The sequence below is a fragment of the Ovis canadensis genome, chromosome 15 (genome assembly GCF_042477335.2).
Source record: "Ovis canadensis isolate MfBH-ARS-UI-01 breed Bighorn chromosome 15, ARS-UI_OviCan_v2, whole genome shotgun sequence".
Taxonomy (NCBI): domain Eukaryota; kingdom Metazoa; phylum Chordata; class Mammalia; order Artiodactyla; family Bovidae; genus Ovis; species Ovis canadensis.
The window spans coordinates 56,460,406-56,476,642 of record NC_091259.1 but is presented as its reverse complement, the minus strand read 5'-3'; the positions used below and the strand labels follow the sequence as shown (position 1 = coordinate 56,476,642).

The 16,237-nt window shown below is 37.3% G+C and overlaps 2 protein-coding genes and 1 pseudogene across 6 annotated transcripts in view; all 3 read right to left on the bottom strand.

Annotated features, from left to right (window-relative positions):
• The window catches only part of LOC138420309 (olfactory receptor 52A5-like), a 45,965-nt gene extending 39,227 nt beyond the window's left edge, over positions 1-6,738 (bottom strand). For 3 of the 5 annotated variants that reach the window (XR_011249218.1, XR_011249217.1, XR_011249216.2), the window contains exons 1-2: positions 5,882-5,967; positions 1,628-1,744 (exon numbers count right to left, since the gene is read on the bottom strand). Coding sequence is in view for 2 of the 5 variants with exons in the window: in XM_069553433.1 (XP_069409534.1) it covers positions 5,882-6,010 (129 nt within the window). In the remaining 3 variants the exon portion in view is untranslated. Of the gene's footprint in view, positions 1-1,627; positions 1,745-5,881; positions 6,060-6,462 lie in introns of those variants that run through there. The other 2 variants (XM_069553433.1, XM_069553434.1) reach the window with 2 other exon arrangements.
• On the bottom strand, positions 3,140-5,732 carry LOC138421012 (olfactory receptor 51I2-like; annotated as a pseudogene).
• A 359-nt stretch (positions 6,739-7,097) lies between the features above and the next one.
• Positions 7,098-10,921, bottom strand: LOC138420308 (olfactory receptor 52Z1P-like). The gene has a single exon (XM_069553432.1). The coding sequence runs from the start codon at positions 9,953-9,955 to the stop codon at positions 8,996-8,998; it is 960 nt and encodes a 319-aa protein (XP_069409533.1). The 5' UTR covers positions 9,956-10,921; the 3' UTR covers positions 7,098-8,995.
• Between the last annotated feature and the right edge of the window lie 5,316 nt (positions 10,922-16,237).

Genomic DNA, 16,237 nt, shown 5'->3' with positions numbered 1-16,237 from the left:
ACTCTGGAATATTTCTTCATATTTTATTTTCATTCTGGATACAGACACTCTTCTTCTCCATTTCTGCCTGAGATGATGTTTGTGTGCTCATTGCCCAACAAAACTCTGAGCAAAGTCTGAGTTATTCTTGGGTACAGCATAAATTTATTGGTTCAAATTGGGGAGGAAAATTGCTAGCCACCAATTTTAATACCCCCTAATGAATGTTTGGAGAAAGCAGAGTTGGGAATTTAGAATCAGGTATTTATTAGCCACTAGAGTAACCACAAGGGACCTAACAGATTTCAATTAATTCCTCTTGGGTTCATTCACATGTAATATTCCCTGAAACCATTTCTATAACTTGCAGATAACATACCTTCTCGCTCTCCTCTTTTCTCTCACAGGCTAAATACAAAAAAAATTTATATATACAAGTTTTCTTTCAATTAGTTAACTTTCTTTCTGATGTTCTCATTTGCAAATTAACCTCATGTCCACTTAAATGTAGACATGTTGATACTCTTATAGATTAGACACCAAAGGTTTTATAAAATATTAATGATATTTCCTGTGCTGTAATGTATTTCCTTGTGCTTTTTCATTTTATATCTGGTACTTGGTGCCCCTTCATCTCCTTCACTTATTCTGCCCTCATCCATTTTATACTCCCTCCAGTTCTATCCTGGATCCTTTTCAGCCTCAAACTGTGCAAACATGCTTGCAATCCTATCTACTTGAGATAATTTATTTATCACCTTCATTATGCCAACTCATATAACAATTTCTCCAGATGAGATGTTCTCACTCAGTCCAGGTACATAGGGCCAAAATTGCATGCTGAAATTTTAGTTCATGCTATGATAAACTGTTCCTGGGCATGTCATTTAACTCCAAGATAGGTTTAAAAAAAGTTATTTCCAACTTCACTGTAACATTTGCAAGTATCTTCATGCCTAGGTCTATGCCTATCTAGATTTTGGGGGTGGTTAAGGGGTGGTTAGGCTACCGGATATTTTTTAAAGGATCATAAATACTAATTTGTTTACCAAAAGTACAGATATGCATCCATTATGAAGCATACACCAATCTAGCAGTCTTGGTCTTCAGCAGAGTAAAACCTATAGACTTGTTTTCTGGTCAGATAGACTGGTGTTAAGCAGAGACTCATTTTATAATGATCCTCTTAAAGAATCATTTAGATATGATCATTATATGACCATAATTAGAGGAAACAGAGGTCAATAAATGGTGTTCTTATGAATATCAAAGGAGAAAAATGGTCTATATAATTTCCTGATATTCTCCATATTCCATTATTTAAATTGGACTTGAATTTAATGATATTTAATTATTTTATGATATTCCTCATTATATGATTGGTTAAAGAATGTGTTTTTGAGTTGTCTAGTTTTTAATCTGGATTCTGCCACTTAATATTTCTATGATATGAGGCATGCTATTTGTTGTCTACATTTCCATTTTTGTAGCTGCACCATGTAAGAAAAACTAGCAATGGCTTCATATTTTTTTCTATAGATTAAATTATCTTAATCTATGTAAATCACATAGTATAGTATACTGTATAGAGATTTTTTCAAATTTATGACTTCTAGAAGGAAATGGCAACCCACTCCAGTGTTCTTGCCTGGCAAATCCCAGGGACGGGGGTGCCTGGTGGGCTGCCGTCTATGGAGTTGCACAGAGTCAGATACGACTGAAGCAACTTAGCAGCAGCAGCAACAGCATTGTGATATTACTGAACCTAAAAATCAGAATATATAGGCATTGTGAATTTTGGCTGTGTGATTCACAGACTTTTATCAGATTTGGTGGGAAAGTAATGACTACAATAAAGTTTAAGTACTTTTTGAGCAAATTCTACCAGAAACTATGCTTACTGCTTTATATGAATCATTTAATCTTTAAGCCAAAGCTAAACTGTTTTATATTGTGTTTACAAATGAAAAAAAGCTAAATTCAAACAGGTCAAGTCACTAGCAACATTCCATAGATATTAATAGTGCAAAAATTAGATTTTGGACTTAAGTCTGATTCAACTGTTTAACACAAAATTGCAGACGGTTTTGGCAAGAACAATTTTTCATTGTGTGGCTTTGAAAAATTTACGTAAATTCTCTTAGATTCTTAATTTGTATAATGAGATTAGTAATAGTATCTAATTTATGGGATTATCATGGGGATTACCAGTATTTACTACTGTGAAATGTCATTTCAACTACATTGAAAATTTAAGAAAAATTTATTAAAAATATCCTATTCCATTTTTATGATTTCACTGAATTGAGTACTTCTAAAGACAGATATTTGAAAAATGGGAAAAAAATACATTGAGTATACAAAAGCAGAAAATATGCATATATAAATGATGCCACATGTCACCTTTTACACTTAACTTTTGTTATAAGACAGTAGCCTCTCTTAACTGACTGGTTATCATTCAAGACTGAATGATTTATGTGGGTATTCACTGTAGTTTGTGGAAAGTCAAAATCATCTAGGGGGAAAAATGTAAAAGCTGAGTCATACAGGCCCTGCCTGAGGGGGCTGCATCAGCTTGTTTCTTCTCTATGTACCTTCCTGTTGATAAGGAGCAGGTCTACTACTAAATTGGAGAAGGAAATGGCAACCCACTCCAGTATTCTGGCCTGGAAAACTCCATGGACTGGGGAGCCTGGCAGACTGCAGCCCATGGGATGGGGAAGAGTCAGAGGTGGCTGAGGACACACACCCTACTATTAAATAATTCAGGTGAACAAATCCGCTATCTCTGCCATGCTTCAGGAGTAAGCAAGCATGTGTGCCCTTGCTCCTCAAGAGCAGAGTCCAGGCTTCCCACAGCCATCCTGTTAGTCCCACCAGCCCTCCAGCCAGCCAAAGGGACTTGTCTTTCTCCTGGTGTCAGACTTCAGGGCTGCAGTTGGCAGTGCCCAATATATGACTCAAACCACTCACACCCCAGGGAGGGCTTCTACCCATGTAATTCCCCTCCTCCATGTCCCCTTACAGTGGCACAGGTCATGACCTGATCTCATGTGTCCTCTCTAATTACCCACTTCCATGCTTCCATGCAATTTTTCTTAAAGCCTCAGTAGCTACAAGAGTCTTTCTACCAGTCTGCAGTTAATTTTCAGCAAGAATTGCTCCACATGTAGATATATTTTTTATTTCTTTGTGGGAGAGAGATGAATTTTGTTTTCTCCCACTCCACCATCTTGATAGGAATTCTCCACTAGTATATTTTTAAAAATTATTACAAAAATTGCAAACATACAGAGTAAACAGACTATTATAATAAACTTTCATCTACCCATCAACCAGCTTCAACAAGTTTTCATTGTTATATTAACAATATACCATTCTCATATTTTCCATAATTTCACCCACTGTGCAACCCAATTATTATTGTTATTATCTTTTTATCATTATTGTCGAGAGGTTTGCAGGTAATTTTGACATATACTGAAATGCACAAGGCTTAGTTTAGCTATACTATTTTGACAAATGGGTACATATGTGTAACTTATATAGAACATAACATAGAACATGTATGTCTTCCCAGAGATTTCATCATATGTTTCCCCAGTCATTTTCTCACCTCTGCATCCATCAGAAGTAACCACTGTTCTGATTTTCTTTACATTAAGTTAGTTATACTTATTCTAAAGTTTTATATAAATGAAATGATACAATTAATTCTCTTGTGTCTTGATTCTTTTCACTCACAAAACATGTCACTAAATTACATGTACCAGGAAACAAACAAACAAAATTTATAGTATTTATCTACCCATTTCCAGGGAGAAACACAAATGAATAAAATATTCAAGGATTCAACAGTAAAATGATGTCCTCACAGGGAAAAAAAAAAGACATACCCACGTCCCATACTTCCTTCTGTAAGTATACTTCAGAGTAATGGTATTCTCTATTATCAGGAGAAATGGGTTGAGCTATTTCTCTTCATCTACTAAAGTTTATAGTTCACTCACAAGAAATCATAAACTATATAATTTTCCCATTTGAAAGTCTAATATCCAGGCAATAGCTCTGATCCAAGTTCCTGTGTTTTCAGAGTATCCTCTGAGATACCACACCCCTCTCTTTAGACAGTGTTGAACAACGCTCCTGAGAATTTCCTTGGTTTTGATGCTATAAACAATGCGGTTGGCCACAGGTGGGAGGAAAAGGTAGGCATTGGCCATGACGGTCTGGAGGAATAGAGGTAAATGGTGCCCAAAGCGATGTATCAGGGAAAGAAGGTTATGGGCACATAGTTCACAAGCACAGCTGAGGTGTGTGACACACAGGCGTTCAGAGCCCTCCACCGTCCTGCCCCAGGAGCAATACCCAGTGCTGTGTGAAGAATCAGTGTGTAAGAAATCATTATCAGCAATGAGTCTAGCCCAAACGTGAAGGAAATGACAAAGAGACCCAAGATGCTCTTGGGGTGGGTGTCTCCACAGGGCAACTCGATCAGATCTGAGTGGAGGTAGTAAGAGTGTGTGAGGGTATTGTGGCTGCAGAAGAGCAGACGTTTCAGGAGAAGAAGCAGTGGGAACATGATCACCACACTGTGACAGGCAATGGTGATACCCATCTTGCTGATGCGGAGAATTGTCAGAATGATGGTATATCGCAGCGGGCTGTATATGGCCACAAAGTGGTCTACAGACATGGCCAGTAGGGCACCTGATTCCATGAGGGTAAAAGAATGCATGGAAAACATCTATAGCAGACAACTTATATTGTTAATGCCAAAGAGGAAAATGCCCAATACAGTGGGCAGGGTGGAAACAGAGACACCAAGTTCCACAAAGGCCAACATGGTCAGAAAGAAGTACATGGGTTGGTGCAAAGCAGGATCAAACAGGACGATGTGAAGAATGATGCTATTTCCTAGGAAAATGATAGTGTACATCAGGCAGAATGGTATAGATATCCAGATGTGCTCTGCTTCAAGCCCTGGGATCCAACAAGAGTGAATGTTGCAGGTGTGAACTCAATGGAACTATTGTAAATGTCTTGATGGGACTTCATCCAAGGAGGAAGCACATGAACACTGGAAAATAAGTTGTTAGTTATTATACATTAAATCCTGAGCTCCTGACAGTCATACTGAGGGTATTTTCTTACAAAAGAAATGGAAAGCTTATTTCTAAAACAAGAGAATATACAAACCACAGTATATGGAAGATAAATCTGAGTAGATGTGTGGAAGAGTGGTCCTACATGAACTACAAGCTAAACACTTCTTTGTATAATAGAAATCTGTACATTAATAGAAATATCAAGCAAGATTATTTATGGCAGTGAAAGGCAATGATAATAAGCATAGAGATGACAGCTTCATGTGGAAATTGATAACTGAAGGATCTGTTAGGTTTCTGTAGCTTGAGCAAGATTGAATTAGTAGCAAAATTAATGCAAGAAAATAATAAGGATAATTCATAGTTCTTTTAATAGACTTATGGCCTTGGGAAAGTCACTTAAGTTATCTTAGATTCAACATTGTGATATAAACACAGTAATAATAATAATACAACATAATATATGCTGTTTACTATTATATTTGGATTATATTTGGAACATAGTAAATGGTTCAGATGATAAAGAATCTGCCTGTGATGCAGGAGACCTGGGTTTGATACAGGGGTCGACAAGATCCCGTGGAGAAGGGAATGGTAATCCAACCCAATATTCTTGCCTGGAGAATTCCATGGACAATCCATGGGATCGCAAAGAGTTGTACACAACTGAGTGACTAACACTTTCACTTTTCAAATATTCACACATGAAATAAAAACAACTTAATATATTAGAAAAGAGGGACGGTTTCTTCCAGTTCTTAATATTTTCCAATGTCTTTTTTTAAACTTACCAGTTCATTCTTTCTCCACTTGCTATCCATGGACAATGGGGAGCGCTTCTCTTTTTTTTGCAGAAGGGTCAGTGTCTCTTGTTGAAATCTGGAATCCAAGTTGAGAATATCACCAAAGCCATCAGCCATCAAGCTGAGTGTGATGTTGGTACTAGGGCTCAGGACCAGGGTTCTTTATCTAGGAACAAGTTTATACACACTAAAATTCTACTCACTTGTAACAAAGCCTTGTGTATTAAGATAGGGGTCAAAGATAGATTTCAGGATTGGCTCAAGGATGGGTGTGGTGAGTGAGGAAGTCTTCCTCTCCTGTTGAGCTAGCACTTTTTGTAAAGTATAACCACTCGAGTGACGGTAAATGTTTACCAATCAGTTCTCTGAATAAAAATGCCTTGACCTGTACCCATTGCCAACTTCTTTGAATACTCCCATGCTGAGCAGTTTCAAGCAACCAACATGATGCCACTGAATGCAGAGACGATATGTGATGTGTCTGTAACCAGCTTCCTCAAACTGGTACAAACCAGAACCAGCACAACATTGGGCTTAACTACAGCTGGTCCTACATATCAGGTACTTACTCAGGTGGAACTGAGAGCAGGCACATCAATCCATGCATCCCTCTCCTGCTGTTTCCTTCCCACTGGGCTGTGGATATAGTTGCTGCTGCTGCTGCTAAGTCACTTCAGACGTGTCTGACTCTGTGTGACCCCATGGACTGCAGCCCATGAGGCTCCTCTGTCCATGGGATTTTTCCAGGCAAGAGTACTGGAGTGGGCTGCCATTGCCTTCTCCATGGGTATACTTGCTACCTCTCCTTATATGTGCTTAATTGATTGGCAGGGGAAGCAAGATGAGTCAGGACTCTTCCAGGAGCAATTAGCCAAGCATGACTATTCTCAGAAACATCAGACATGTATTTCAATATGTATTTAATTGGGCTTACATTACATTGAATTTATAGGTCATTTCAAAGAGAATTATTAACCTAATAATGAACAATATACAATGAGCACAGGCCCCTTCAAAAATTCCAAGACAACAGTTCAGAGATGAATTTCAGAGAGAAGCACAGACAACAATATCCTAATTCCTTTCTAGCATCTACAAACACCTAAACCCTCAAGCTGAAAGTTTCTTTAACAGTGAAATATTGATTCAAGTGTTTTTTTTAAATTCTTGTTATATTTTATACATTCTAGATGTGAAATTGGCATTTTTCTTATTTCTCTACTGCTGTAATCAAGTATAAAGAAACTTTGTGTTTTAAGATTTATGCCACTTAAACAAATATTTTGTCATCATGCTGGAATCTGTTTATTCTCTTCCTGCCCTTCATTCCTTGAAGAGCTTTCCACTGAACCAGAAGTGTCTTTGTTGCAACTCTTGTCAAGATTTTATTTAATGTCATTTTCTGTGAAGTCATTTTTCTATACATTATTGGCAGTTGGGCTAGATTCAGTTTGGTGAATTAGGTTTTTAGTGTCTATATTCATAACAGTTATTATCATGCTCCAAATTAAAAAATTAAATGCTAAATTCCTTATATGATGTATTTATTTAATTATCAAACCAGTAAGACAGATACTAAAATATCATCCCTAAAATATACTCCCTTGCTGAAATTAAAATGAATATAATATATGTCAAATCATAATTCAGGACTTCAAAGGTCAAGGAAACATCTTTTCACTTCTTATGTTGACTACTATATATAGGTATGTTATAGAAAAAGAGGAAAATAACTGGAAAATTTGCAAATATTCAAAAGAATGCCTCAAAGCTTTTATTTATTTATTTAAGTGTAAAATTGAAAAAAGTGTGAAAGTGGTAGTTGGTTAGTCATCTCTGACTCTTTTGATCCCATGGACTGTAGCCCACCAGTCTCCTCTGTCCATGGGCTTTTCCAGGCAAGAATACTGGAGTGAGTAGCCATTCCCTTCTCCAGGGGATCTTCCCTATCCAGGGAAGGAACCCAGGTCTCCTGCATTGCAGGCAGATTCTTTACTGTCTGAGCCACAAGGGAAGCCCCAAGTAATGTCAAATTTCACATTCTCATGACAGGATATTAGGTCTTGAAAAATCAGAGACTATGAAAATGTTAAATAAAAAAGGATAGGTGAAATCTAGACACAAGCGTCTGCCTCCAATGCAGGAAACCTGAGTTCGATCCCTGGGTCGGAAAGATACCCTGGAGAAGGAAATGGTAACCCACTCCAGTATTCTTGCCTGGAGAATCCCTTGGACAGAGAAGCCTGGTAGGCTACAGTCCACAGGGTTGCAAAGAGTCAGACACAATTGAGCGACTTCACTCACTCACTCAGACACAATTTATAGATAATTATATTTGGTGTGTTTAAAGCCTTTTTATACAAGATTCTGGGTAAATATTCTGATCTTTAATTGCCTTTTTTTTTTTTTTATCCTGGGTATAAGTCTTTCCAATCTTCTAGTCCCTCCATGAAATCTTCCTTGATGATTTGGGCCTAAAATCCCCAATATGTAGAAAAATTGACTCAAAATATACCATGTACTTATTTTTTATACTAGACTTTATAAGATATTAGTGAATTAGAAAATATCTGATTTCAGAACTCATGTTTTAACTTAAGAAACAGGTACAGACAAAAATAACTATAATATGGTGGCTTCATGCTACTCATCCAAGTATTTGCTGACTTCAGCAGGAATGTTTTGTATTTCAGCTGAATTTACTTTATCAGAATTTCAGCAGAATGTTTATAAAAAATGTACAGCCTTTCACCACTCCTACTCCCCCGATCTATACAGGAAAAACCTGTCTGGGTTGAGTCCTAAAATATATTTCTCTGGTTCACTGTTCTTTATGTGTCCTTAAGAATAAGTTAAAAGACATGATAATAGAATGTTTAGCTAGGAGAATTGAAAATGACATTAATTTAAAATATTCTTTTCTAAACTCTTTAAGAACTTTAGGAAAAATGCACTGGCATTGGCATTTTGGGGCAGATCCTAACAGTTTTTGGTGTGCTTTAATGTTTTTTGTGAATTTCATTTATTCCCATTCCTCACTGAAACAGACTTTTAGGCAGTGAGTGTTTTATTCAGAAATACCCAATATTTAGCCTTTTTTTTTTAACAACATATGCTGATGGGGGAGAAAAATAAAATTACTCGGTCCTGAATCTGTTTGGTCTTTATCCCATAGATAATGGGGTTGAACATTGGAGGCACCACCTCGTAGAGGTTTGCTACTAAGATATGGATGTGATGAGGAATGGTTTTACCCCCAAACCGATGGGCAAAAAATGAAAAGAATGCTGGAGCATAGAACATAAGTATGACACAGATGTGGGAACCACATGTGCTAAGAGCCTTAAATCTCGCAGTCCAGGAAGGGATCTGAAACACTGTGCGAAGGATCGTTGTGTAGGACATAATGATGAGCATTATATCCAGTCCTGTAGACAGCAGGGCCACAGTCAAGCCATAAATGATGTTGATATTGATATTGTCACAGGCCAATCTGGCAATGCCCATGTGCTCACAATAGGAATGGGGAATGATGTTTCTCCCACAGTATCTAAGTCGATGTACCAGAAAGATGAATGGAAAACATACAATAAAGCTCCTGACCACAGCTGCTATGCCAATCTTCCCAATGGCTGAGGAGGTTAAGATCGCAGTGTATCTCAGTGGATAACAGATGGCCACATAGCGGTCAAATGCCATGGCCAGGAGAATGGCAGATTCTGCCACAAAGATGAAATGTATGAAGAACATCTGGGATACACAGCTACCAAAGGATATGTTCATGGAGTGGAACCAGAAGATGGCCAGCATCTTGGGAGCTGTGGATGTGGCGAGCAGGACATCTGCTAAAGCCAGCATGGAAAGGAAGAGATACATGGGCTCATGGAGACACTGCTCAGTCACAATCAGGAAGATCAAGAAGAGGTTACCTACAATAGCAACAATGTACATAAAACAGACAGGGATGGAGATCCAGGTGTGCACATCTTCTAGTCCTGGGATTCCAATCAGGATGTACCACATATCCTGAGGACTGGTGTAATTGTAAGAGGAAGGAGCCATCTGTGACTGCTTATTCCAGACCCAGGACCTTCAGGGAAAGACCATAGGGCTGAGCTCAGGTTCAGGTGCACCACCTTAGTCCCTGTGATGTCTGATCAGATTTCTTTTCTGATTTGTTACTATGAAAGGACAGTAAGATAGATTAACTAGCCTAAAATTGCACTCTTGATTCCCTCCGTGGAATAATTGAATCTTGTATCTTGAAAAGGATATCAGTTAATATTTAGTAAAAGTGTAATATGCATCATAATACTTTACATATATTAACTTATTAAGTTTTCACCTTAACCTGTTGAAAATACTTTTATGATAATCCATAACATGGCTACTGTTATCCCTATAAGATGGAAAAAAAAAATTTTCCAAAGCTTTTAGACTCTTGCTGTAGGTCCCACTGGACTTAAACTCAGCCAAAGTGAATTTGAAAGCTTTGAACTAAACCACCATCTAACACAATCTATCAAAATAAAACTAGTTACAAAAACATGTTATCAAAATGTTCGCTGATCATGTCCCTGAGAAAAATAGACAGATGTTAAATTGAAGAATACAGTTTATGGAAGAGGGAAGGAACTAGAGTTTGACAAAATAGGTTTCAAGGTATATGCCCTCTTCAACATTAATGAACCACCAGCTTGATGCTAAGCCCTATGCCAGGCATTGAGGATACAGAAGTGAATCAGATTGATCCTGATCCTTCAATACACTTCTTGAAATTGTAGGATGCACATTGAAAACTTAAACTATGTACAATGCCAGACTGACTTGGCTTCTTAGATGAATTTTCCTAGCATTTGGTAAAGGAAAAAATATATATTCTGTCTCACTTCTATCACTGATTGAAAATTAGACTATATATTTTGTATTTCTAAATATCACAACAGCAAATCACAATGATTTCACATTATAAAGCAAGGGTCCACAGTCCTTCAGAAAAAGTGAAGGGTGTTATTTGTTGATCAAAATTTTCCTTAGTCCCAAAAGAAAGTGGATAGAAGCAAGGAAGATGCAAAGTCAAAAGGCAGCCTGGGAGATACAGTGTGTGTGTGTGTGTGTGTGTGTGTGTGTGTGTGTGTGTGTGTGTACACATAAACCTATAGCTTCAAGTGTAGTTATAGACACATGTATAGAACAAGTGGATTACATTCTTCCCTAGTCCCTATTCTCAAATCAAAGTTAGTTAAATTTCTTATTTTCTGAGAAGGCATGTGAGCTTTAGAAACAAATACCTCTTCACCCCTTGATTCTACTGCAGTTCAGTATATTAATCATTGAACAATATACTTTACTATGTTTATTTTTATTAGGTGTTCCATATCCTGACCTATTGCTTTATACTATTGGAATGTTCCAATTTAAACTACTGGACTTCCCTGGAGGCTCAGATGGTAAAGAATCCACCTGCAATGTTGGAGACCTTGGTTCAATCCCTGGGTTGGAAAGATCCCCTGGAGCAGGGAATGGCTACTCACTCCAGTATTCTTGCCTGGAGAGTCCCATGGACAGAGGAGCCTAGCTGGCTACAATCCGTGGGGTCACAAAGAGTTGGATATGACTGAGCAACTTTGTGACTGACTGATTAGAATGCTCAGACCCCTGTTTCTTGAGTTACAGTTTAGAATATAAAATACTCGAATAGTCATCCCATTAGGCCTTTTCTTAACTGATACGTGATTTTTTAAAAATTCTGGAATAAATTTGAGATTCTTATGTCTATGGATCTACTTTTTAATTACATAAACCAATTATTCAATTATTCAACCATTTAACATATAGCCAAAATTAACTGCTCAAAATTTCTTTTAAGATAGATTTTTATATTTCAGAGAGTGAGAGTAAAGGTTAATTTTGCAGTGTGTCTGGCACATATCTATGCCAGAGCCCTGCACATGAGTAAAGTATAGTTATACGGTGGGGGTTTAGAGTTGGGCTTCATCAGAACGTTAGAGATGAGGGAGAGAAGAGACATGTGATTGAAGGAAACACAGAAATGAAGATGGGAAGGAAGGAAAACAATTTTCCTACCTTTCTTCTAACTGCCCTGGTTATCTTTGGGGTCATCCATGATCTGCTTTAATTGTAGTCTTACAACTTACAGTTATTAATTTGTAGGTCTGGGGATCAGGGTATTACTTTGCAATATTACTGATAGCATAATCTGACTGGGCCTGAACATGTGCACACAGGCAGCATGTGGTCAATAGAAACAGTATAGTTCTAGGGCCACATAGAATGGTGAAGTCATATTCAAACTACATGACTAGTAAACAAGTTACTTAATTTGAAGTTTAGTAAGATATCTACAAATAAACATCAATTAAAATATGAGTGAATCACAGACACAGAAAATTTATGATTACCTAAGGGGAATGAAGGGCAGGGGTTGGGAGAGGGGGAATGGGGAGAGATAAATTAGTAGTTTGGGAATAACATATACAGAATACTATATATAAAATAGATAAACCAAAAAGACCTACTATGTAGGACAGGGAACTATACTCAACATCTTGCAATAACCTCTGATGGAAAAGAATATGAAATATATATGTATATGTATATAAAACTGAATCACTTCACAGTCCACTTGAAAATAATACAGCATTGTAAATCAACTATACTTCGATTTTAAAAATATGAATAAATTCCATAGTTAGTATTTTATGGTGGTTGATATATAACTCAGATATATTTTTATCCTCAAAACATGAAACTAGGGCACATGCAAAATTATCATCATTAAGACCAAGACAAGTGTTACTTTGAAGAAGCTTAATTTTCTAGACTTCAGTCTTATGATCCACTAAACAGCTACTGAACTGGTTTAAGGTACCCAGAAAGACCAAGACTTATTTTCTTATACTAGACATATGGTCTCAATTGGTAATTTTCACTCCAAATCTGGCATTTTACTTTTGTAAGGTGAAGGTGATTCAGCATAGTCATGAACACTTGAGCTTAGAAATGGAGTCTTATTCTTGTTCCATCGCTGATGCAACATCTTTGTTACATACAGAAGGCAGTTATACTCTCTCTTTCAGTTTATTAATCTGCCTAGTCCAGAACCTGACATATATTTCATATTCACTAAATTCTGTGGAAAAATCCATGCATATATTTACATGCATGTGCATATACATGTTATACTTAATTACTAAGCTTGTTTAACTAGTGAACCTTGTTTTTAACTTTTGGAACATAAGCTTAATCTTCTAAACACAACATTCAAATCTTCATATCAAAGAAAAACGACATCAACAGATTTTAAAAGAAAAAAAATATATTTCTGCTCTTCGCAGAGTGCCCATTAAAAAAATAAAACAAACACAAAGAAACTTCAATTGCAGATCACATACAATTAATGTCTAATATTTCATAGGTCAGAGTTGAAAGAAATGCAAGATATTTAAGTTCTGGAAAGAAGGAGCTGTTTCTGCGGTTTGCTGGCTTTTTTTTCCTGCTATCTTTTTCTACATGTTTTCACTAAACATTACTCAGTTTACTTACCTATACTTTCTAAGCTCCTGAAGATATTTAACTAGTTGAGTTGCCCCAAACCTAAATAGGAAATCTGGAACAGTCTATTTATATCTCCTTCTAAGCATCTCTCAAACCCAAGATCATCACCCCCAGGGAACTGAATTTAACTCCTCTCACAGAGATAATTTGGAGCTGGCTCTAGTACATAACCCTCAGGGAGAAGCACTCTTATTTTCTCTTGCTTTACAATGCGTGTGGCTTTTGTTCTGGTGAGAACTCTTGGATAACCTAGTTAAAACATACTGCTAAATATCCAAGTTTCCTTTATGTATCAGAGACTCAGACCACAGCAATGATATCTTGTCTCCATGGAGGCATCTGAAAATTTGAGTTGTCAATGCCACATATTGAAGAACCATACACTGTCGAGAAGGCATTTAAAATTGGATTTTGTCATCTTATTTACCTTGAAAATTGAAGGCTCTTTGGCTTCCCCCCTCTTTCATTGGTCACATGGTAGGATTTGTCAGCATCACAGAGAATCTGCCAGCATCACAGTTCCAGAAATACTATTCAGCTACTGCAGAGATCCCTTTCATCCTTTGAGGGATCCAGATGGAGGAAAGCAGAGGTGAAAACAAATTCCTTGATAGATGGAACTCAAAACTGACTCCATGCAGATGAAAGATATTTGTGGAGGAAGATGTTTTCTCATTACCTTCTTCAAGTGGATCTTTCCAAATGCCATTATATGCTGATATTTAGCAAGGAGTTCCGGGAAAAATTTTTTACCTATATAAGTGTAAATTTCCTATAGATATGATGCCTGACCATTAGCTGACTTTGATTGGACAATCAGTGCTAAGCTAGTACCTGAATCATCCAATAAGTTACCTAGACATTTTGTACTCACTGGCTAAGAAAGGCTATATCTTATTCAGTCATTCAGTTCAGTCACTCAGTCGTGTCCAACTCTTTGAGACCCAATGGACTGCAGCAAGACAGGCTTCCCTGTCCATCACCAACTCCCAGAGCTTACTCAAACCCGTCCTTTGAGTCGGAGATGCCATCCAACAATCTCATCCTTTGTCATCCCTTTCTGCTCCCGCCTCCAATCTTTCCCAGCATCAGGGTCTTTTCCAATGAGTCAGTTCTTTGCATTAGGCAGCAAAATATTGGAGTTTTAGCTTCAGGATTTGTCCTTCCAATGAAAATTCAGGACTGATTTCCTTTAGGATTGACTAGTTTGCACACCTTGCAGTCCAAGGGTCTCTTAAGAGTCTTCTCCAACACCACAGTTCAAAAGCATCAGTTCTTCGGTGCTCAGCTTTCTTTATAGTCCAACTCTCACACCCATACATGACTATTGGAAAAACCATAGCTTTGACTAGATGGACCTTTGTAGGCAAAGTAATGTCTCTGCTTTTTAGTATGCTGCCTGGGTTGGTAATAAATTTTCTTCCAAGGTGCAAGCGTCTTTTAATTTCATGATTGCAGTCACCATCTGCAGTGATTTTGGAGCCCCCAAAAATAAAATCTTTCACTGTTTGCATTGTTTCCCCATCTATTTGCCATGGAATGGTGGGACCAGATGCCATGATCTTAGTTTTCTGAATGTTTAGCTTTAAGCCAGCTTTTTCACTGTCTTTTTTCACTTTCATCAAGAGGCTCTTTAGTTCTTCACTTTCTGCCATAAGGGTGGTGTCATCTGCATATGTGAGATTATTAATATTTTTTCCGGCAATCTTGATTCCAGTTTGTGCTTCAAAATAATATTTTATTACACAAGTGTAAATGCTGTTTGAAAGGACAGACACTCAATGTTCCCAGTATTTCAAATAATTTCCATAAAAAGATTTTGAAACCATAAATGATAGTTAATGGAATAGTTTCTCCTTGAGGGTCTGGACGAATAAAAAGAACAGTACTTATCTGCCCACTTGCCCTTGGAAAACCAATTAAGGGAACCAAAGCATGTTAAAGGAAAAGAGATTGAGGAAGAACAATGAGGAATTAGGTGACCATAAGAACTGGCCTCTGCATCTGAGTATCTGGTAGTGATCAGAAGAACAAAGAATATAATCCAGAGGAGGAGGCTATAGGCTCTATTGATGATTTATTTTAATATTTCCAAATTTTGGAAATATATAGCTCTAGTTGTCCCATTTACTTGAAAAGTTATGCATTTTTTGACCAAAAGCTTTTGTTAAATAATGATTTCAGAGATATATAATCTCAAAATAGCAGTGAGCCTTTACTAGTTTAAAATCCAGCTCTACTAATATCCTACAGAGATGAATTAATCATTATTCATGACCTTCAGTGTGTTCAATCTCTCATAGATATCTACGGGGCTTCCCTGGCGGTTCAGAGGTAAAGAATTCGCCTGCAATGCAGGAGAGGTGAAGAAGCAGATTTGATCCCTGGGTCAGGAAGATCCTCTGAAGAAGGAAATGGCAATGCAGTCCAGTATTCTTGCCTAGGAAATCCCATGGACAGAGGAGCCTGGTGGGCTCATGTCCATGGAGTCACAAAGAGCCGGACACGATGAGCAACTGAGCACTCACACACAGATACCTATAGTCTGTTACCTGAACTCTTGGGCCGTGTGTTTTAGGAAAATAATTTTCCAGAGTTTAGAAAGGTTGCAAGATCATATTCTTGATGTTATATAATCATATAACTGGGATCTTGATGATTTCATCCTAATTCAATAGATTGACATTACTTCAAAGAGCCTATGAATATTTAGCTATGCAGGATAAATAAAGATGATAAATATCCTTACATTAGTTCATGTCAGAT